The following is a 23,348-nucleotide window of genomic DNA, read 5'->3' as shown; positions in this document are numbered from 1 at the left end:
GTCGTACTATCCGTCCAGTAGACCGAATTTGTCAAGGGAACTTGAAGTTCTTCCTTCAACATCCGATCAACCTTGACTGCAACCACTGCAGCAGTCAACTCCATTCTTGGGATCGTGACCTGCTTAAGAGGAGCAACTCGGGACTTTCCCATCAAAAAGCAAACATGTTGCTCTTCTTGCTCATTTGTCAGCAGGAGATACGATACAACTCCGTATCCATCTTGACTTGCATCTGAGAAATGGTGGATTTGTGCAACCTTTATGGGTCCAAATGAGTTGGATTTGAAACACCTGTTCACTTTGAGATCTGACAGCTTTTCAAGGTCTGCTAACCACTTCTGCCATGTCCATTGTGGCTTCTCTGGAATTTCTTCATCCCAGCCCTTCTTCTCTTTGCAGAGGTCTCTCAGGATAAGCTTGACGGGTAGGAGTAGTGGTGCCAAAAGTCCTATCGGGTCATACACAGAACTAACGACCGATAGGATCCTTCGTCTGGTTCATGGCTTGTCTGGCAGCTGAATCTTGAACGTGAAGCAATCAGATTTTGTGCACCACTGCACGCCCAATGCCCGTTCTGCTGGTAGTTCATCATGCTGTATGTCCAGATCCTTAACTTCAGCTGTTCTTTCGTCGCCAGGGATGGAGCACAACAAGGCCCTGCTGTTGCTTGCCCACTTGGTCAAGTGGAACCCACCTCTGGCACACAACTTTGTCAGCTCCTGCACAAGATTAACAGCTTCATCTTCTGTGGCAACCGACTTCAAACAGTCATCCACATAGAAGTTTTTAAGGACTGTCTGAGTGGCTTCTGATGAAGCCATTGCAACTGCATCTTGTGCTGTTCTTCTTAGTGCGTAGGAAGCACAACTGGGGGACGACGTGGCTCCAAACAGGTGCACGCACATCCTGTACTCTGCCACCTGCTCATTCAGATCGCCGCCCGGCCACCAAAGAAAGCGCAGTAGATCTGCGTCTTCATCAGGAACCCGCACCTGGTAGAACATGGATTCAATATCCGGCAAAACAGCAACAGGCTCCTGCCTGAACCTAAGCAGCACTCCAATGAGAGTGTTTGTAAGGTCAGGCCCTTGAAGTAGTTTGTCGTTCAGCGACACTCCCTGGCAAGTTGACACAATCAAACACGACCCTCAGCTTTCTCTTTTTCAGATGATACACCCCATGGTGTGGGATGAACCATACCCTTCCATCACTGCGACTCAGCTGCTCGTCTGGAACTTTTGTGGCATAGCCTTTCTCCAGGATGTTTTTCATAAAGCCTTTGTACTCCTGAAAGAAGTCTGCATTTCTGTTAAACTTCCGCTTCAAGGAGTTAAGCCTTTGCTCAGCTATACCACCGTTACATGGCATCTTTATCTTGTCATCCTTGATAGGTAGTTTAATGCAGTAATGGCCATCTGTAAGATGCGCTGATGTTCTTACAGCTTGCATAAACTGCTTGTCATGTTGTGATGGTTCTTGCTTGTCATTACACCGGCGTTCTGGAAAATCAGCATCATAGTGCCTCATCAACATGTCCTCTATACTCAATACAGAGATGCGGTTGACCCAGAAACTCTGTCTTTCGGCATCATCAGATTCCTTCTCCTGGCATCTGCTGACAGGTCCATTGACTACCCACCCTAGAGCAGTCTTCACAGCATATGGTCCATCGTTTCGGCTGTTTATTATCTCCCATGGCTCCATAGCTCTGTAGGCGTTTGTACCAATTAGAAGACCAATCTCTGATTCCAGTTTTGGAAGATGGACTCGATTCAGGTGAGACCACTTCTCCAAATCTTTCTTCTGTGGTATATTGGCTCTCTTTGCAGGTATGTCTGGGTGTGTATACACATTGGGCAGCTTGATGTAGTCTTGTCCATCTAAGCCACACACCTCTAAATCCGTTAGGACATAACTGTTCACTTTTGCCTCCTGGGACATGGTGTGAAGAACATACTCCGTCTTTCTTCCTCGGATATTCAGCTTATTCGCCAAGTCCTCAGTGCAGAAAGTTGCTGTGCTTCCTGGATCCAGGAATGCATATGTTCTGATGATTCGTGTGCCCCTCTTGTGCTTTATCTGCACAGGTACAATGGGAAGAATACATGCATTGTTCCCGGCCCCCGTCTGTTCACCTCTTCCAGACCTTGCAGACATGAGAGCATTGGTTATTTCAGCTGTGTCCTGTGAGGTATCATCTGCACTGCTCCTCTCTGATATGGGATCTTCCTTTGCTACATGCAAGATAGCAGGATGCTTAAAGAAGCAATCAGGGTATGAGCTCCTTTTCTTGCAGTCCTTAGACAGATGACCTGCCGTAAGACATCCAAAACAAAGTCCTTGTGACTTCAAAAAGTCAATTCTCTCCTTCAAAGACAGATCTTTGATCTTGTTACACACATTCAGTGCATGGTTCTTCTTACAATATAAACAGGGACTTTTAAAAGCATTGGATGACTTAACCACTGGAGGCCCCTTCTCTGGTTGGCCTTTAGTGGAATCTTTGTCCGTAGCAGACACACTTACAGCGAAGCTGCTCCTTTTGAACTCATGTTTTCCTGAATTGGTCTTCTTCTTTGTGTTCCCCTGGTTACCTGAGGTGGTGTCCAGGATATCTCCAAACAGTGGGTCATTAACGACTTTGGCTTGATGATAAACAAAGTCCACTAGATCAGGAAACCTGGCTCGTTTTCTCCTTTTTTCTTGAATGTCATATGCAAAACTTCTCCATTTCTCCTTCAGCTTGAATGGAAGTTTGGACAAGATACACTTCATATTGGTTGGATTGTTCATCTCATCCATGTAGTCCACGTCACTTACTGTGTTACAACATCCAATCAGGAACAAAGCAAAGGTGTTCAGTCCTTTTCTGTCCTCTGGCTTGATCTGTGGCCATTCCATGGCCTTCCTGATATAAGCGTTGGCAATTATCAGTTCGTCACCATAATGACGTTCAAGCAAGGCTCTTGCTTCTCTATAAGCCCTCTCCGGCCTCATGTGCTCACAGCTGCGGATTAAATTAAGTGGTTCACCACTTGTAAACTGTTCTAGGTAATACAAGCGATCTCTCTGGCTGTCAGTCTTACTATCGATGGCGTGCTCAAAAGCTCTTATAAAAGATCTGTATGTCAGAGGATCTCCTGTGAACACAGGTATGTCTCTGTGAGGCAGTTGAGAGAGACTTTGTTGTTTGATAAGCATTTGAGTCACCTCATTTTGACGCTGCAATACTTGATACAGGTCATCAGTAGAATCAGGATGCGGAATATTGTCAGTCATATGCCTTGATGAAGATTTTTTCCTGACTGAAGAAAGAACTGGTGCAGCTGCTTGAAGATACTTGGACCCGGCTCTGGGTCTTGTTACTGGGTCTACAAAACCATCCATAGTCTGATGAGCATGTTCAAATTCGTCATACACTTTTAATTTGGCAAGTGAAGCGGCAAGCTCGGTTTCCATTTGCAACTGCTCCCTTTTCATTCTCAAGCGAGCTTCTTCTTGCTCAAGCTCTTGTTTCGCTTTTATAGATGCTGCTCTTGCCAACAGTGCTTCACGTTCCACTTTAAGTTTCAACCGTGCTGAGCTTGTGCTAGATAGTTGAGATGAACGACTTGTAAATGAGTTGGCTACAGAAACACTATCTTGAGGTCGAACATCATCTTCCTCATCTTGAAAATCTTCTTTAACATCCGCAATCCATTCCTTGGTTTCTTGTATGAATGCCTTTAATTCTGCATGTCTGCTTTCATATGTCTCCTGATCCACTTTCTGATCGTTTTTATCAAATAGCTCACATAATTCTTCATTAATACGCTTATACTCTCTAAAACATCTTTCAAACTTAAGCAGAGTTTCCACTTCTATGATGTCGACGTTGCATTCATCTTGTTTCAATGTTTCTATGGCATTCTTTTGCTTACTTAGCTGTGCCAACTTTCCTCTTCTCTCGCCCTTTAGTCTCGTTATTTTTTCCTCTACAGCCCTTTCCGTGGGCTTTGGCGTCCTCTTGTGGTCAAAAGGCGCATCAGCATTCTTTTCTGCCATCCCGTCTCACTCGTAAATCTCCACACATAAACCGTGACAATTCCACAACTTGTTCACAGCTTCTACACTCTTCCAATCAATTCACAAACACTCGTGAAAAGAGTTACTGGATGTGTAGGATCGTTTGGCAATGACTTGACTTTCTGAGCTGGGAATCCTTCTGTGAGCATTAGCTAGCGCGCTAGCGGCTAGCGGGCTAGCGCCGTTAGCACGCTAATAGACATGAGGAGAGAATATCAGACCTGACCCAGAAAAAGCTTGCTTCAGCCGACGATGCCTCCAAAATATTCCTTTTTGATTCCTTAGGTATTCTCGGACCTGAACGCTGTATTAGGTCAGCTCTGTAATCCAACTAAGCCAGCATTACTAGCTTATCTTTCTTTTTGGGCGAGTCTTTTGACTTATTTTATGTGAGTGCAGCAATCGGACTCACTAGCCTCGAACCTCAGAGTTCTTTACACGCGACACACATAAAAAAATAAAGGGTCTTGAATCCAAGCTTTTCTTTGGTGTTTGTATATTTACTGAAAACTTAAAAATCATACAAAACAAAAGATGAATTCACGACTTCTAAATTAAGTAGCGTGACGGTCAAAAGACTGTGACGCTCGTAGGCTTGAGGCTTCTGATCACCTTTCCATGCTCGCACTGTGATACTAATCCTCAGCAGCCAATCACATCGCATCAATTATGTCTTTAAATTCTTACGTAAACACTTGTTTTTCCAAATAAGCACAAACATTCTATTGCAAGTATTAATAGAATATTAAATCTAAATATGCAAATATACATTTAAATTAAAACACAAAAATGTCTCTAACAGGGAGTAAGGCACGTCCCATAGCCTTCGCAAGCAAATCCCTCACTCGTGCACAGACCAAGTACCCAGCCCACTGTCTTGAGTTCCTCGCCCTCAAATGGGCCCACTAGCTGCAGGGACATTTCTTTACTGTCTGGACAGATAATAACCCGCAAACCTACATCCTCACGAAGCCGAAGCTGGACGCTTGCGAACAGCGGTGGGTGGCACCATACAACTTTAACATCCAGTATATTCCAGACAGCAAAAATGTCGTCGCTGATGCTCTGAGCAGACACACATTTGTCCAGACAGGTGTCAGCGTGGCAGAGCCATATGGAGCCTTGCTGGAAGAAGCACAACAGGTCCGAGATGACTCCATACAAAATGTCTTCCGGCTGAGCACAAACTGTCAGGAGGTGAAACGGTGTGAGTCTGAGGTGGGATGAAAATCTATGAGCAGTGAAGAAGTGACAGCAGTCTTGGATGGCCAAATGGGAGGAAGGTTCGAGAGGAAGAGTGATCTCCTGGTTGGCACATGATGTGCAAAAGCTCACCCCACCAGGTCAAAGTGTGTTGCCTGTATTCACTCTAAAAGAACTCCAGGATTAGCAACAAGAAGACGCTGTACTAACGAGAGTCATGCATTATGTGGCAGGAGGCCATCTAGAAGAGAACGAGTCAATGAGCCTCCTAAAGTTCAGAAGACACTAAAGCAGTGGGACAAGCTACAGATCTTGGATGGCATCCTGTACAGAGTGATCAAAAACTCGCTGACTGGGAAGAGGCGCTACCAGTACGTTGTCGCTGCAGCATTGGTCAGGCGGGCTCTGCAAGGCAACCACGATGAAGCTGGGCACCAATGACAGTACAGAACCCTATACTTGGCAAAACAGATGTTCTTCTGGGTCAGCATGGAACAAGATGTCCGGGAGCATGTCAGGTCCTGCAAGCGCTGTGTGGTGAGCAAGACACCAGAACCTGAGGGTAGAGCCCCCCTCGAAAGTGTGAAAACAACAAGCCCGCTTGAGATAGTCTGTATTGACTTCTGGTCAGCTGAAGTTCCAACAGGCAAGAATGTGGATGTCCTGGTCATCACTGACCATTTCACCAAGATGGCCCATGCCTTCCCATGCCACGATCCGACAGCAAGGCAAGTTGCTCGCCAACTCTGGGACAGATACTTCTGTGTCTACGGATTCCCAGAGAGAATCCACTCTGACCAAGGAGCAAACTTCAAGAGCCAGCTGATTCAAGAGTTGTTGCTGATCGCTGGAGTTAAAAAATTGAGGACGACAGCCTATCACCCCATGGGGAATGGCATTGTCAAACGCTTCAACCGGACCCTGGGAAGCATGATCAGAGCGCTACCTCCAAGATCGAAAGAGAAATGGCCCAAGATGTTGCAGACATTGACCTTCGCCTACAACTGCACAGCCCACGAGTCTACAGGCTATGCCCCGTTCTACCTAATGTGCAGAAGAACCCCTAGACTCCCAGTCGACGTGATGTTCCACAATGTGGAGAGAGATTGTGATGTCGCTGACTATGATGAATATGTCCTAAAGTTGAGGGAGAACTTGAGGGAGGCATTATCATCTGTCCAAGTCAATGCCGTCACCAGCCAGCAGCACCAGGCTGAGGTTTATAACAGGAAGATCAAAGGCCATGACATTGTGGAGGGAGATCAAGTTCTGCTGGCCAATAAAGGTGAAAGAGGGAGCAAGAAGCTGGCGGACAAATGGGAGTCTACTCCGTACATGGTAGTTGCAAGGGACCCAAGATGTCATACCTATCGTATCAAGAACACCACCAGTGGGCAAGAAAAGGTAGTGCATCGCAACCTCCTCCTGTGTGCAAACTTCCTGCCACTCGAGTTGGAAGATGAGGGTGAATCATCATTTGCCCAGTCAACTGAGTCAAGCTGTGATGAGACACCAAGCGAGGTGTCAGAGGTGGTGAAAAGGGATGTCACAGAAGACCGGACACTCAATTGGGTCTTGGACACTCCTGCTCCCAGCCCTCCCTCAGTATGTCCTGATGCTGATGATAGATCCGAAGATGTTGAGCTGGATGACAGTGTGAGCCAGAGGCCGATGGGTGTGTCGAGTGTGGTTGGTGAGACACTCAATGACAATGACCCCCTTGGTACGGCATCCAGTATTGTGTCTAGGATAAGGACAAGGGTGGGCAGGCTGGTGAGGCCTGTCGATAGGTTGATTCAGAATTTGACACAAAAGAAAACATATTCAGCCCCTGATTTTGCAAGGTCTTTATTTGTGAGGTAAATCCCCCTGTAAGACACCAAGTACACAGACATTTGTATTAAGCAGACATAACAAAAGCAGTGGTAGTTATTACACTCTTTATTTTAGGAAGAAAAGGGTATGTATGATATTACCTTAGTTCGGTAGTGTACAAGGTGGTGTATAAGGCACCCCTTTTTGCAAGTGTATTCATAAGGGTTGCGCAGCCCTGGTGATTCATTTTCTCAGTTAAGTGAGTAACTTATTAGTTGCAGGAGTTTAATGTGTGGGAGTATGCTGCTGGGTTTGTTGTATTTTGGTGAAGTTCAGGGAGGGGAATGTAGCAGAGTCAAATTTTCTTATTTTATTTTGTTCATTTATTTTCCCTAAAATCTTTCTTTTGTGTTGTGAACTTCCCCAAAAGATTGTATTTTTGTGTGTAAAAAGGTTCTTATGGTGATTTTCTATTGCATACCTTTTGTTCCCCTGGGGTGTTATTTTGGCATTGCACCACCTACCGTTAGAGAACTGTGAACGCTTAGAATTGGTGAGTCGTGTTATAAGAGCTCTCCCCTTTGTATCATTTCTTTTTTTTTCTCCATTTAAAACTTCATTGTGATGATGTGTGCTGTGGTGTAGCATGTTGGTGCACCTGTGGGTCAAGCCTCCATTGACTAAAAACATTTAAACTGGTTCTTAAACCGAGTTGTTCAGAGTTAGTTGGCTTAGCATTATGCTAGCTAAAAACGTTTTTTTCCCGTTTCTTTCTCCTCCATATCGAATTCATGAGGTTGTGTTCTGTGTGCCTTGCCTGTATATAACTTCAGATATTATGTGGAGTTTTATTGTCGTTTATTGTGGTTAATTTTATTTAATTTTTTTTGTACAGTGGTGGAGAGTTGCAGTGTGACTGTATGTATGATGCATGTGTTTTTTCCCCTGTCCTGCGAAGATTATACCTCCCCATCGAAGCGTAACTCCGGTGTGTGTCTCCCTGTTATACTACACAACCCAACGCAGAAATATGTCTGCTACACATTCATATACAAATATATACACATACATATACACACACACACACACACACACACACACACACACACACACACACACACACACAGTATATATATATATATATATATATATATATACATATATACATATATATACATATATATGTATATATATACATATATATACACATATATATGTATATATATATGTATATATGTATATGTATGTATGTATATATATATATATATATATATATATATATATATATATATATATATATATATATATATATATATATAACTCTGTCTTTCAGGTAGTCAACCTCAGGGAAGTCTCTGCGTTGTGTTTTGTGAAGTCAACTAGGTCTGGTAGAGCAGACAGGGAAACAGAATGCAGGATGATGGTTTAGGTTGAGTGGACGTCCCTCACTTAATGACCTTACGAGACACAAAACGAACTGTCCTTCAGTTTACACAGCACATATTATCACTTCAAGTAATTAAATTAAATTAAATCAAATACATTATATCATAAGTTTCACTGCCCCTTCTCAGCTACTCATCAGCCTGCCATGAAACACCTAGCACCACATATCGGAAAAAGGTCTTTTAAACAACAAATTCCTGGGAATTGTCTTATCTTCAACAAAACCAATATTGGAACTGGCTTGTTCCACCTAATTACATACAATCATGCCACTGACTCCTCTAAAGTGCTTTGCTTTATCAGTAACGTGCTTGTGCATCCTCCTTACCTCACGAGACACAAAACGCACTGTACTCTACGGTGGCTGCGGAGGGTAAACAAACCTCAAAGCTACAGTGTGGCAATGAGCACAAACAAACAAACAAAAAATTCTTGCCACCTGCTGGTGAACATAAACTCACTCTGTTATATCTACCCCCTCTTTGTTTGATGGCTACTTAGACATCAAATATTCATCAAAAGATCACCTGACAATGAACTATAAACCATGACCATAACCAATAATACTAATAAAAAAAACAGATAGGGGTGGCAGAAAATGTGTGCGCGAGAATGACTGATTATGTACTTGTCACTCTCTGCCCCTGAAACTCAGCTTTCCTTTGGCTCTCTGCCATATCATCTGGCCCCAATCAGTCTTGTGCTGCGGTGATTCAAAGTCCATGGCTCTCAACTGATAGGACAGTCTTTTAGGTGGGTGCCTAACCCTCGGAGGGTTTCTCCAGACCTACTCTGGCTCTGATGGTACAACACCACTCAACTGAGGCAAGACTTTATCTTTATGTGCATCAGTGACGGACTCCCTAGGTTCCCTCTCCACCTGTTCTCCTCCATCATCCTGCTCCCTTATCTCTTCCAGGTGGTCCATGTCATGGCCCTCCTCTCCATTTTGTCCCTAACCATTTTCTCCATCCTTCTCACTGCCAGATGCAGCGGTACCCTCCTCCAACTCTCCCCTTTCATCTGCCTGCTCTGGGCCCATTGGGAAAAACATGCACTGGGGGAGACGGTTCCGATGGAGTACCCATTCTTTCTCAGACCGAACCATATAGATTGGCACACCCGGCTGTTTTTTAACTACTACATAGGGCTGTGATTCCCACCTGTCCCCCAACTTTTGCTTGCCTTCAACACTGCAGACTTCAACCAAGAATCTGTCCCCCCCCAGCTGAAATTTGTGATTCTTCACCCTGCAGTCAGTGTTTCTTCAGTTGTTCCTTCGCATGTCTACAGCTCTTATTAGCCTGAACATAGGCATATTTCAGGTGGTCTTGAAGATTTTGAACATAATAGTTGTACTCGCAGGGAGGGGTCATCGGATGACAGACTTAACACAATGTCGACTAGAAGTCTGGGATGTCTGCCACACATTAGATAATATGGGCTGTAGCCAGTGGAGCCATGTTGAGTGCAGTTATAAGCATGCATCATTGTTTCCACATACTCATGCCAGCGAGGCTTCAGATGGGGGTCCAAGGTCAAGATGTCAAGATGTGTTTTATTTGTCACCAAGGGATCGAGCCCAAGGCGAAATGCATTACACAACTCAAAGCCTGATACAACTATCACAAGCGGTCACAATTATTACAGATTGAAAGTAATAATGGTACATTTCAGAAATTTAACAACAGCACATATACATTTGTTGTGTATGTACGCTAAACTTGAGCAGTCCGTTGACCCAATGGAGGCAAGTGAGAGTGAGGCGTTGCAGCAGTGCCACCAAGCCCGGGCGGGGCAGGCTGCAGCCAACAGGCGCTGCCACCCCAAGGGAGGTGGAGAGGGCAGAGGCAGGGGTCAGGAACACACGGGGGAGGGGGAGATAGTACGTGCCATTTGCGTCACCAAGGCAGAAGGAGTTCTCCTGTAGGATAAACAGTGGGGCAGATGACCTTCAGTAGCCGATAAGGAAGCTGTGTTTGGGTTAGGGCAGAGGAGCACACATTCCAATCAGTCTTCTCTTTCAGTCCAGTCCAAATTGTAAGTTAAAATTTTCTGGTCTTCAACATCACTCTCCTCTTTGCAGAGCGGCCAACTGCTCCGAGATGGTTTCCATCCTGCGTTTCAGTTCAAGAGTCTGTTGTTGCCCCACTTTGTCAGCCTCAATAATTGCGTTGTAAATGACGGTCAGTTGTGGAGATCCAGATCTGGTGGCAGCCATCGTCTTGCCAATTTTGCGGTATGTGAGGGCACCTCCAAGTCCGAGGAGGAGACGCCCCACAACCATGAACCCAAATAGGTAGAGGTCCTCGATGTCCTCCACGGAGAGAGGTGTCAAGCATGTGGTACACCATCTCCCCCAGGAATCAAGAACGTAGCCCGCAGGGTCGGTTCCACGCGGACAGGCAGGTTCCTCCGATCCTGATTTCCTTGTCGAAAATATGGTGTCAATAGTGTTGAGAGACCAGCTGATCAATTCCATGATTAGTTTTAGGTAGAGAGCTCACAGCTGCGTTGGATAGAAGTTGAGACAAAGAATGATAGTCAGACAGAAAAGAAGAGGAGGAGAGAGGAGGAGTGCGACTGCTCTCGCCGAGTCCCAACCCAGAATATTTCCAGGTCCCCAGCATGTTCATCAGAGTCTGATTGAACCTCTCAGTGGCTCCATTTCCTTGGGGGTGGTACGGAGTGGTGTGTGTTTTGGTGATGCCAGTGATTTTGCAAAGGTCTCTTACCACTGCGCTCTCAAAATTACGCCCATGATCAGCATGAAGCTTTGCTGGAAATCCAAAACGGCAGAAAAAATTCTTCAACAACACCCTGGCCACTGTAAATGCCTTCTGACCCTTAGTTGGGTATGCCTGGGCGTAACGAGAGAAATGGTCAGTGACCACCAGCACATTTTCAAACCTTCCCACAGATTTCTCCAGCATCAGAAAGTCAAAACACACAATCTCCATGGGGGCGTGTGTGTGTGTGCTGACAAGAGAAGCTTTGAAGCGTGCAGTAGGTGTCTTCCTGAGACAGCAACGCTCACACTGTTCACACCACACTTTCACATCCTGAAACGTTCTAGGCCAGTAAAAACATTCTCGAATGAGAGCAAATGTCTGTTCAAGTCCAAGGTGGCCTGATTCATCATGCAGAGCTGTTTTTACACTTCTCTGTAGCTTCTGAGGCAGCACTAACTGTTCAGTGACTCCATTCTGACCACCCCGGACTCTGCGATACAAGGTCCCATCTTTCACCACCTACTTCCTCCACTATTTTAAGAGGAGCGAGACTCGCTCCCCACACGTCTCTCTTTCTTTTCTACCAGGCTTTGTATTACAAGTTTTGTAGTGTAGAAATAGCCCTATGATGAGATCCTCCTTCTGTCCTGCTCTGATTTCCTGTTTGGTTATAGAAGGAAGGCACTCTGTTCTGGCACCCATGAATGGATCAAGCTGATATCCTGCTATACTGGTTTTGGTTGCCTCCCCATCCTGATACTTAGCCTCGCCAAATGACATCTATTGGCTTTGTAGAGACTAGTGTTCTCACGATACTGGATTTCACACTTGGATACGATATTTTGAAACATATTGGTATTTAATTCAATTTTCAATACTACACAACCACTCAGAATTTAGTGCAAAAATGTTTTTTTATTTAAATAATATATAGAACTTTATTCTTGAGGTAGAGAACTTTTTCAAGTTCTTTACACATTAACAGTATACAAATAAGTTTTAATATATTTAACCTACCGTCGCCTACCGTCGCTGGAGTTGCTCCAGGTGAGAGGCATAGGGCGGGGGTGGGCTTTTTGGTCACCCCTAGACTCTCTGCCTGTACGTTGGGGTTTACCCTACTGGACGAAAGGCTTGCTTCCCTGCGCCTTCGGGTCGGGGAACGGGTCCTGACGGTGGTCTGTGCGTATGCGCCGAACACCAGTTCAGAATATCCACCCTTTTTGGAGTCCTTGGGATGGTAGTCCCCGGCTGGGGACTCCATTGTCCTACTGGGAGACTTCAACGCTCACATGGGCAATGACAGCATGACCTGGAAGAGTGTGAATGGGAAGAACGGCAGGCCTGACCTGAACCCGAGTGGTGTTCAGTTATTGGACTTCTGTGCAAGTTGCAGTTTGTCCATAACGAACACCATGTTCGAACATAAGGATGCCCACCGGGCACATGGCACCAGGACATCCTAGGTCGCAGGTGTATGATCGATTTTATAGTTGTATCATTTGACCTGCGACTGCATGTTCTGGACACTCGGGTGAAGAGAGGAGCTGAGCTGTCAACTGATCACCATCTGGTGGTGAGTTGGATCAGGTGGCAGGGGAAGACACCGCACAGACCCGGCAGGCCCAAATGAGTAGTGAGGGTTTGTTGGGAACGCCTGGCGGAAGAGCCAGTCAGAACAATCTTCAACTCCCACTGTCGGGGTGGCTGCTGTGAGCTGTGGCCGTAAGGCTGCTGGAGCCGGTCGCGGCCGTAATCCTCAAACCCCCTGGTGGACACCAAAGGTGAGGGGAGCCGTCAGGCTGAAGAAGGAGGCTTACAGGGCATGGCTGGCCAGTGGGTCTCCAGAGGTAGCCGACCGGTACCGGCAGGCCAAGCGGTGTGCAGCCATGGCGGTCGCCAAGGCAAAAACTCGGGCATGGGAGGAGTTCAGTGACGCCATGGAGAACAACTATCGGTCAGCTCCAAAAAGTTTCTGGCAAACCGTCCGTCGCCTCGGGGGGGGAAGGCGGCAACTTGCCCACACTGTTTACAGTGGGGACGGGACTGCTGATGTCAACTGGGGAGATAATTGGGCGGTGGAAGGAGTACTTTGAGGAACTTCTCAATCCCACCAACACATAATCCATGGAGGAGACAGAGTTGGGGTGTGCTTGGGGGGGAGTTTGTCCAATCCCGGGGGCAGAAGTCGCCAAGGCAGTTAAGCAATTCAGCGGTGGCAGAGCTCCGGGGGTGGATGAGATCCGCCCTGGGTATCTTAAGGCTCTCCAAGAAAGGAGCCTTTAAATAAAATATATTATTTATTATTATTAAACTCTGACCTTAGTTGGGCTAGTATTTTACACTGCTCTTCCTGATTCACAGCTATGTCTTTCACCAGTGCTCTTAGCTCAGAAAGCCAAGAGTTCAGTTTCCCTGCATCGACCAGTCTCCTAGCTTCACCACTCAGGTGCCGCACAATAGTGGGGAAGCTAAGGTATGGTGGCAGTCCCCCAGCATCAAGAAGATACTGCATGTCTCTGATCCAGTCTTCAATCAGAATTCTGCACTCAGGACCCCCGCTGAAGACTGAAACATTTATCACCTGGTGTGTCTAAATGAAACCACTGTAGCTAGACTGGACAGGAGAGAATCCAGTTGGCCTATCACATGACATGTGGGGGGATGTGTGGGATTGTATGGTGGTTTGCACGTTATAAGCACGCTCTGGATGCCCATTGGAGTGTTGTGCATACTAGTTTGTGGGGCATATGTTGAGGACAACAGAGCAGATAGTGAGCTACCCCCTGGAGGCACATAGGTTCGTGGTGGAGGAAACTGCCTGGGATCCTGAGGAATCATAGAGTTCAAAGTCATGGCAGTAGAAGTGGGATGGGAATGAAAAGAGGCTGCAGGGGGGCCCAGTGGGTTCTGAGAGGCATTCTCACAACCCCTAGGGTCATGCATGGTTGTGGCCAGCCCTTGAAAACTTACGTGGTTAGTGGGCATGGAGGCGTGGCTGGGAGGCGTGGGGGCACCACTGGTTGCAGGAGGGGTGAGTACACTAGGAAGGGACAACTGACTAGCGGGGAGGTGTGTTTTTGGCTTGTCATCGCCTGGGGAGGTCACAGCGTTGACTTCAGATGCTGCTGGAGATAATGTTGTGGGGATTCATGAGCGCTCATACTAATTATTGTTTGGTCTGGGGCATGAATTACCCCAGCAGCATCAGCTCTTGGCTCCTGTGTATGGTATAGGGTCTGCCTCACTGCAGGGGGGATACTTGACATGGGACGATTACGAGTGTTTTCAGTGTGGCTCTGCATGTTTATTTTTTGAAGTCATCCATCCATCCATCCATCACTTTCTTCCGCTTATCCTTTTAAGGGTCACATGGGGGCTGCAGCCAATCCCAGCAGCTTTTGGTTGTGAGGCTGGGTACACCCTGGTACACCCTGGACAGGTCGGCAGCCCATCACAGGGCCAACACATATAGACAGACAACCATTCACACTCACAGTTATATCTTCGGTCAATTTAGAGTATCCAGTTAGCCCAGTCCCCATTTGCATGTCTTTGGAAAGTGGGAGGAAGCCAGAGTGCCTGGAGGGGTGAGTACCCGTAGTACACAGAGAGAACCCACGGAGAAAGATCCCGTGCCCGAGCCGGGACTCAAACCCAGAACGTTCTTGCTGGGAGGTGATAGTGCTGACCACTGCACCACCGTGCCACCCCTTTTGAAGTAATGTGGTGAGAAAAGAATGTGAGAGGCTGTATCTGTTGTGTTATGGGTAGGCTACGGGCATCACAACACAAAAACAAAACAACGAAACACCAGCACTACAAGCACCACAGTATGTGCACCATTACTTCAACTTTGAATTGAGTATAATTTTCACAAAACAAAAAAGAATCAAAAGCACACTATGTGTCTTTTCTCTCTCCCTTTTTTCTTTCTTTTATAAAATGTCTAAAGCAGTAATAGCACAAACTAACTATACAGGATCAACAAACAAAACCTGAATATTAAGACTATAGCCAATGGAGGTGTACACAATCTACAAATTGTCTGCTCGTCCTTCTGTAAACCACCATCCGGGTCACGGCACCAAAAATGTAACCCTATCTTTCACGTAGAGGACCCCAAGGAAGTCTTTGTGTTGTGTTTGGTGATGTCAACCAGGGCCAGTAGAGCAGACAGGGAAACTGAAACTGAAAATGTTCTCTAATGGCTTATGGTAATTCTGTGCTGTCACTTTTCGGCCATAAGTATATTGAGGGAATTTTTCCAAACATTCTTTTTCAATTTGGTGTGGTCCCTTTCACTCTGTGTGAGCCCTCTGTTCCCAAATGCCACAGGTTCTCCTTTATTGGTGTCAGTCCTGCTGCCAGTTCTGTGTCTGAAGAATCACATTGCCAGATCAGCTCCTCTTGTGGGTTGTAGTATTTCACAACTGGTGCTCTGGCAATATTGGCCTTAAGTCTGTTGATTGCTTCCCCATGTCTTTTTGTCCATTCCCACATGTTGTGCTTGTGTATGAGCTGTCTCAATATCTCACAATCATCAGAGAAGTCTTCATATAATTTGAGTAGATTATTCATCATGCCCACAAGTCTCTGTACACCATCTACATCTATTAGTCTCATCAGGTCTTTCACTTCTTGTATGTTATCAGGGTGCACTTTCAGTCCAGCTGGTGTCAGCTGGTGTCCAGTGTATGGCAATTCCTGTTGTGTGAGCCTGAACTTGTCTGCATTTAGTTTGATATTCTTTTTCCTGGATCTGCTTAAGAGCTGTCTCAGTGTGTCATCTAGGTCTTTCTAAGCAATCTCCCATGTATCACCTTCTCCCATGGTCACTACATCAGCAGCTATACTGTATGCCTGGCAGGCCCTCCAGTGCCTGTGTCAGCTTCTGCTGGAAAATCTCAGGAGCCAGGCTGATTCCCATCGGCATCCTGAGCCACCAATATCTGCCAAGTGGTGTAGAGAAAGTAGTCTGATAGCTTGACTCCTCCAATGTCACAAGCCAGAATCCATGTTTGACATTTAAGATAGTAAACAGCTTTGCTCTAGCAAGGTCTGGGAGGACTCATCAATAGTGGGAAGTGCGAAGTGGCTAAGCTTTAGAGCCTTGTTCAATTTAACATGTGTAATAATCTCTCTTATCTGCAGATTCTTTAGTTCTGCCTTTAGGGGAGCCATCATGGCTACGGGGACTCACCATTTGGGAAGCTTCACTGGTTTCACCGTCTCATCGATCTAGATCCGGTACTTTTCCTCTTGGCAGCCATCATAACTCTGTACTCCTTTATTTGATCTATGATCATTCACACTGAGATGGTGTCTCCTAAGTTACAAAACTGTCAATCACCAGTATGTTTTCATACTATATTTGATCAGTTTCATGGCCTTACTTGCCTTTCACCAAGCAGTGAACAGTCCTCATCTACCACTTCAAACTTAAGCGGGTGGAGTCCTTGTTTTCTCCAATTTCTCACTTTCACTTCACAATTTTCAAGGACACAGTTTGGTTTTGTTGTACAAGACTAACCCTGTCTTTGTGTGTTCTAGTTTCGTGACTGGACTCAATCGATTTATGGGGATCTCATTGCAGCTAGCTTCACAATCTATATGGAACTTGGCCAACACTTTGCTTATCAACATTCCTACAAAAGCTGTCCGTCCTTGAGTTTTTTTGCTGGTATTTCAATTTTTTTGAAACTTATTATATCTTCATAATCATTACTCACCTGCTCAATCACATTGTGTATCTGTTTTCTTCTTTTTCAGTCATCTGTTTTGGCTCACATTTTACAGCAAAATTATTTCCTTTTCCACATTTTTTACAGCACTTTCTAAAGGCTGGACTTATTTTCTTATTCATTTCATTGTCATGCTCCATGTCTTGATTTCCTGTTTTACTTTGTGGTTAGTGTCCTGTGTGCTCCGTTTTGTCTTGGTTCAGGCCTTGAATTCCTGTGTCCCCCCTGCTGTGATTACCTCATGTGTCTCACCTGTGTATGATCGCACCACCAGTGTCTTGTATGCTCATGTATTTATCCTCTGTTTCCCATTCTCATTCATAGTCATTTTGCCATGTTGTGTACCATGTTGTATTCTCTGGTCATCTGTGTCTCCAGTAAGTCCTTAGTTTTCAGTCTTGTGTAGAACTTCACTTTGTTCATACCTTTGTACTTGTCCAGATGGGTGTACTATGAAGCAAGATTAGTGGGTTAGTGAGGTATGTTGAAACGAAAGCCAGGGCTTTCATTGTCATGAAGGTGGCTCTCTATTAACCTGGCTAGATGACCATGGTAACTGATGTGGCAAACTTAACCTGCTCCAGGGCAGGATATGTTCCTAGTTTCAGTTTAAATTGGCTATAAAAAAAACACTGCTCTTTCACTAACCTTCTCTTGAGAATTTCACTTTGATTTGGCTAAAAACTAAAGTGTTTCCACATATCCTTTATTATGGGACAGAGTCAGACATAAATGTACTTGAGTATAATGTTTAAATCTAGTGCATCAAGTTTAAAATCTTTGGATGTAGGAGGCACACTCTCTCACCTTATTTGCAGCACCTGTGTTGCTTTTTGTGGTCACCATTGATGTTGATAACCCTCCATTATTGTCCCTTGTTCTTTTTGACCAAAGAAGGGAGCACACATACAACTGTCTGACCGGCATGTAGCTCTACAGTGTTGCTAAAAAGAGTCTGTGTGGAAACAAGTGCATAATTTGTTTCCTTAGCAGCGCTAAAAATACTTTTGTTACAAGCACAGCCCCACAAAAACAAACACCTCACTACACACTGCACACTAAACTCAAGTCTCATGGTCTCCAATTTATTGCCTTTATGACTCGACATCACCAGCAAACATCTAAAGCTAGGAATAGCTGCCCAAAACTACTGTATTAGTATGGCAGAAATCATTGCTGCTTTCAACCACCTACAGGCATCTGACCAACCTTTTGGGATGTCGAGCAGTGCAAAACATGTATCTGACTTCCAGCTTGTAGTAAATGGCACATGTGGAAAATTGGGCATTATCAATTATGTTGTTCTGAGTCCACACTCTTGATCATAGTGTCAACAATTTATACATGAAAAACGTTGATAGTGATTACTGTTGTTGAGTACTGTGACAACTGGTTTAAAGAAGTGTATATTTTCATCCTGGCCAATTTTTGTGTGACTCTATTGGTGAAGGTAATATTCATTATGTAGAAATCACTCAAATTATAACCTGGGGCAGAGTTTCTTTCCAAGGTCAATGTTAAATCAAAAATAAAACCTCAGTACTGACAGCTACATTCAACTGCTTGCTTTTGAGAAATAAACTGAGGATTTTGAGCAAATTGTCTAATGTTTGGGAAGATTCCATCAATGTAACAAAGTAGGAAAAATGTTACTGATTCTACTATTCAGCGAATCCTGAGTAGTAGTTTGCAGGATAAATATATGGTCCTTGTCACTGCTGCTAAAGTTCATGTAGATTTGCAAGAGAGAATTATATGGGGCGATTATAGTAGCACAAGTGCTGCAAATGCCTACCTCAATCTGTGTGTATTGAGATTTGTAAATATATGACATAATTTGTATATGCATAAAAATATTGTGAATGTGTACAAGAATCTGCAAATGAGTATCTAGAATATATGTTTTATCAGATTTGTAAATGTGTAAAAAAAACAAACAAAAAAAAACAAACTGCAGACCTGTCCAGGTTTGTTCCCTGCCTCTCGCCCAAAGGCAGCTGCGGTAGGCTCCAGCCCCCCACCCCCACTCTCCATGACCCTTAACAGGATAAGAAGTAGAAAATGGATGGATGGTCTTTCTACTAACTGCTTGCTACTATAATAGCCCCATAGAATGATAGCTCCAATGACAAAATGCAGTCACAGGAGAAATGGATGGACTGACAGATGAAGGGGGGGCTGTCTTCTCCTAAAGTTCTAGGTCTTGACCGGTCAGGGGACTATCAACAGAGGGAAGGCAAATCTGTGGTCTCACACTGGGTACAACTATCTTCGTTCAAGACCATCTAACCAACAGGTGGGGTGTGAGGTCCTACTCACCCTGACAAGACCCCCAGCACCAGGTTAAGCATGAAGAAGGAGCCAATGATGATTAGGGGGATGAAGTACAGCCAGTTCCATGTGTTTCCTGAGGCATCGTTGGCCTAAATAAATTAGACATAAAAACTGTTATTATTTCTGTGTTATTACACTCATGTTCAGGATGCTTGGCTTTGATTACGGTAACTTGCTGTTGTCATCTTTGTACTTCATTTGTCTCCAACTGATGAAGTACTTTGACCTGCTGTTGTCATCTTTGTACTTCATCAGTTGGAGACAAATGACCTCAAAGTTTTAAAGACTTTTTGGGTCCAGAAAATTGTTCCAACACCACCTGCCTGTAATTATCATTGTCGTCCTGTATTTTATCTTCATTCTTAAAATTCTACTATCACTGCTCCTAATCAGCTATTTGAATTTTACCAGGTCTCTCAAACAAGATGTACAACTGATGTTCATTCATTCGTTCAACCACGAGCTGAATGAGCCATACTCTGTATATCAGCTAGTTCAGCTCATTGTTTGTTTGCCCTTTGTTTCTTTGTGTTCTCATACTGTTCATTTAATAACTACTTTATCATGCTTAATTTAATGAACATGCAGAAATATGCAGCATTAAACATGTCCCAATGAAATCCCAAGACCCAATTCATGTGCATGTCACACAACAGGGATGTTCAAATCATATTTAGTTCTGAAAATTTCTAAGGCTATTCTTTGGTCTGTGAAATACATGTGATGACTGCTTCAAAGGTCAATCTAAAACCTGAATAAGAGCAACATTAACTAAATTTAAGGGTTGTATTGTACTCCTCTGCAGTAGACGGGACTACTGTTCCTTGGAGGTACCTTCTCACTGGGTACAATTCTATTTCATCTCTTTTTCCTCTCGATTTCAGAGCTTTCACATTCTCTCTCTCTCCAGAGTGCATTATTTTCAACTCAATGAGCAAAGGTCAGCTGCTGTCTGCTGACCTGTTCTCATGGACCTGCGATCAATTGTGTTGGTGTAAATGGAGTATAAGATCTAAAGAGGGACGTCCTGTGAAACAGGAAGGTAGCATGATGGAGCAAAGGGATCACATAAGTAGGTCTGACCCAGCAATGGAGGAAATCACTATCTGCAGATCCAACTGACTAACTGATTAAGTAATATGTTTCTTTAAAAAAAAAACTGAAAGCAAATAAGACAAAAAAAGCTCAACTAACTCACTGAAAATAAACACACTTCTGTGCTGTTGTAGATCATGAATTATGCTTTTTGGGAACTTTAGTTCAGTAGGTCTGTATACCCCCAGCATTGGTTAAAGTGACTGCTTGTGGTCTGTGGGATGCGACCTCCTGCAGAAAATTTGACTGAATTTGGAGGAAATAAAGCATATTATAATACTACCAGACATCCTATCAAGGTACATAGAGGTATTTAAAGATGAGCTGGGCACCCTCTGAGGCGCCACAGTGAAACCATGCATAGACCCCAGCCACACTTTTTCAAGCCTTACTCAGTGCCACATGCCATGAAGGAAAAAGTAGGAGCAAAATTGGAGAGGCTGCAGCGACTAGGTGTCATTGAGCCAATTGAGTTCTCGGACTGGGCAGTCCCGATTTTGCCAGTACTGAAGGACGATGGAAGTGTACACATTTGTGGAGATTACAAAATAACAGTGAATCAGGCCTCACAGCTCAACACCTATCCTCTCCTGTGAGTCTGTTTGCTACCCTAGCAGGGGACAAGACGTTCACGAAGCTGGACATGAGTTACGCATATCAGCAGCTGCAGCTGGAGGAGGACTCCAAACAGTACGTGTTTAAGTACAGCTGCTTGGTGTTCAGCGTTGCATCTTTCAGCCGCCTCCCCCTTCCGGGCACACCAAACCAGATGTGACTGCCCCCAGAGACTGTGTTTTCACTGGACAGATTGTCAAACTGTCTGGTGATAGCAAAACACATCAAAATGTGGACTGAACAGGATCCAGTGTTGTCATGACTTAAGAGATGGGTGATGCAGGGCTGGCCAGCAACAGCTGAGCAGATGAAGCTCAAACCCTACACAAAGCATCAGCGGGAGCTGAGTGTGCATGAAGGCTGTTTATTCTGGGGCTCCAGAGTGATTGTCCCTCTGACAGAATGAGCGCAGGTGATGGACGAGCAGCATGATGCCCATCCGTGGGCGTTGAGAATGAAGAGCTTCATCAGGTCATTTGTGTGGCGGTGTAGAATGAACTGCGCCATGGAAGAAAAGGTAAAAGCATGCAAACAGTGTCAAAGTAATCAAAAGACGCCAGCACCTGCTCCCCTCCACCCGTGAGAGTGGCCGGGCTACCCGTGGATTTTGCAGGGCCTTTCGTGGGTCACATGTTCCTGGTGCTCCTGGACTCACATTCGAAGTGGCTGGCAGCACTCATCATGTCAAGCATAACAGCTCCAGTCACCACAGAGAAGGTCAGAACTGTTTTGCTACACATCGGTTTGCAAGACACAGTGGTGACCAATAATGGGCCCACCTTTACAAGTGAGGTGTTCCAGGAATTCATGGAAGGAAATGGAATTTCTCAGTTCCGCACAGCCCCTTATCATCCGACCTCAAATGGTTTAGCGGAGAGGGCTGTGAGTAGTAATATACAGGCACCTTTGCGCGAGCGTGTGCGTGCAGTCACATGACTTGGGGCCGTGATGACGTCACTTTGTGCGTGTGATCACGTGACTTGGGGTGCGCAAAGACGTCACTTTGTGCATGTGATCACGTGATTTTGCGCGTGTGACCATGCCACCATGTCATTGAGTTTCATATCTAATACGTTATATTTCATACAACTATTAAAGTATGATTATATTTGCATAATTTGATCAATTTATGCAGAGCCTGTCGCTGCAGCGTTGTCGCAAAAGATTATGGGAGTGGAAAAGTTCGCCAGTGTTTGAGCGTAACTTTGTCGTTCGTTGTTACCGTTGCGGTCGCGAGCGAGCGTGATTGTGTGAGAGAGTGTGGCTGCGCTATTGGACTCCCAGCGTTGGAGCGCGGACCACCTGCCATAAACGGAGCGGTACGACAAAATCAATTTTAAAACGCCTACGGTCTCTGAAGCATGGCTTCATTGCCTGCACACGCTTTCTCATTAGGGGTGTTGTATTTTGAGCATCTCATCCTGACAGAAAAATTCATGTACAGAGTGGAGGCACTGATTTAGACAACTAAATTCCATCCTTCCATCCATTGTCTTCCGTAAAAAAAGGTATTTCCAGACATGCTCTGACATGTCCTCCCTCTTTCAAAACACCCATATTGACCACGTGTGACGTCAGGCCTTTTGTTTTAAGGGAGGAGAGGTGGGGAACCCAAACCCTGCCTTTGAGGTGCTACTGTATGACTATTTTAACTGTATGTTTAATGGCGTTGTTATTTCTGTTTCTTTTTTTCTATATCGAACAAACAAGCTGAGGGCAAGCGGGTGTATTCAGCGATGGAGACTAGGCAGCTGGAATCTCCGCCAGAGGATGCTTCAGGGTGTGCGGGACTATACCCGGATAATGAAGACAGGTTCATGAATCGTGAAATTATGCTTCGATAAACACACAGTGGATTGATGATTGTCTGGGCTGCCAGATGAAGCATTCATGCGAGAGCAACCATACATGTGGGGAAGAAATACCTGATGATTATTTTGAAAGAAATTATGAAAACATACTATGCAAGCTTTGGAATAGAAACTTCTTCCGCACAATTAGAAATTACCTGTTTCAGAAACTCATGCTCATCAGTCCTGCTAAAATGCAGGGTGAACTGAGCATGTCAGGGTGAACGTCACACTTGTGCGTGATTCAACATGGCGGCACACATCTGAACGTTCGAAACATGCTAACTCTTAAACGCCAATTTACACAGTTTGAATTATCGAAAACTCAAACTACGGTAAGAGATTTTCAACTCTCTCATCCACCAACAAGCCTCATCAAGAAATCTGGAAGAAGAAACTGTGGAAAGTCTGCAGGAATACGTCAACGAGGGCTACCAATGACTCGTCGT

At 44.9% G+C, this 23,348-nt stretch overlaps 1 protein-coding gene across 1 annotated transcript in view; it reads right to left on the bottom strand.

Moving 5' to 3' along the window:
• Window positions 1–23,348, bottom strand: part of cacna1ba (calcium channel, voltage-dependent, N type, alpha 1B subunit, a) — a 268,054-nt gene that overhangs the window by 141,911 nt on the left and 102,795 nt on the right. Inside the window, exon 6 of the mRNA XM_086205228.1 lies at window positions 19,325–19,428. Within this exon, the coding sequence (XP_086061354.1) occupies window positions 19,325–19,428 (104 nt within the window). The remainder of the gene's footprint in view (window positions 1–19,324; window positions 19,429–23,348) is intronic.

The sequence above is a fragment of the Aulostomus chinensis genome, chromosome 6 (genome assembly GCF_037954235.1).
Source record: "Aulostomus chinensis isolate RoL2024-O1b breed Wild chromosome 6, RoL_Achi_v1.0, whole genome shotgun sequence".
NCBI classification, from domain to species: Eukaryota; Metazoa; Chordata; class Actinopteri; order Syngnathiformes; family Aulostomidae; genus Aulostomus; species Aulostomus chinensis.
The sequence above is the reverse complement of the archived record's forward strand: the minus strand, read 5'-3'. Positions and strand labels throughout refer to the sequence as shown.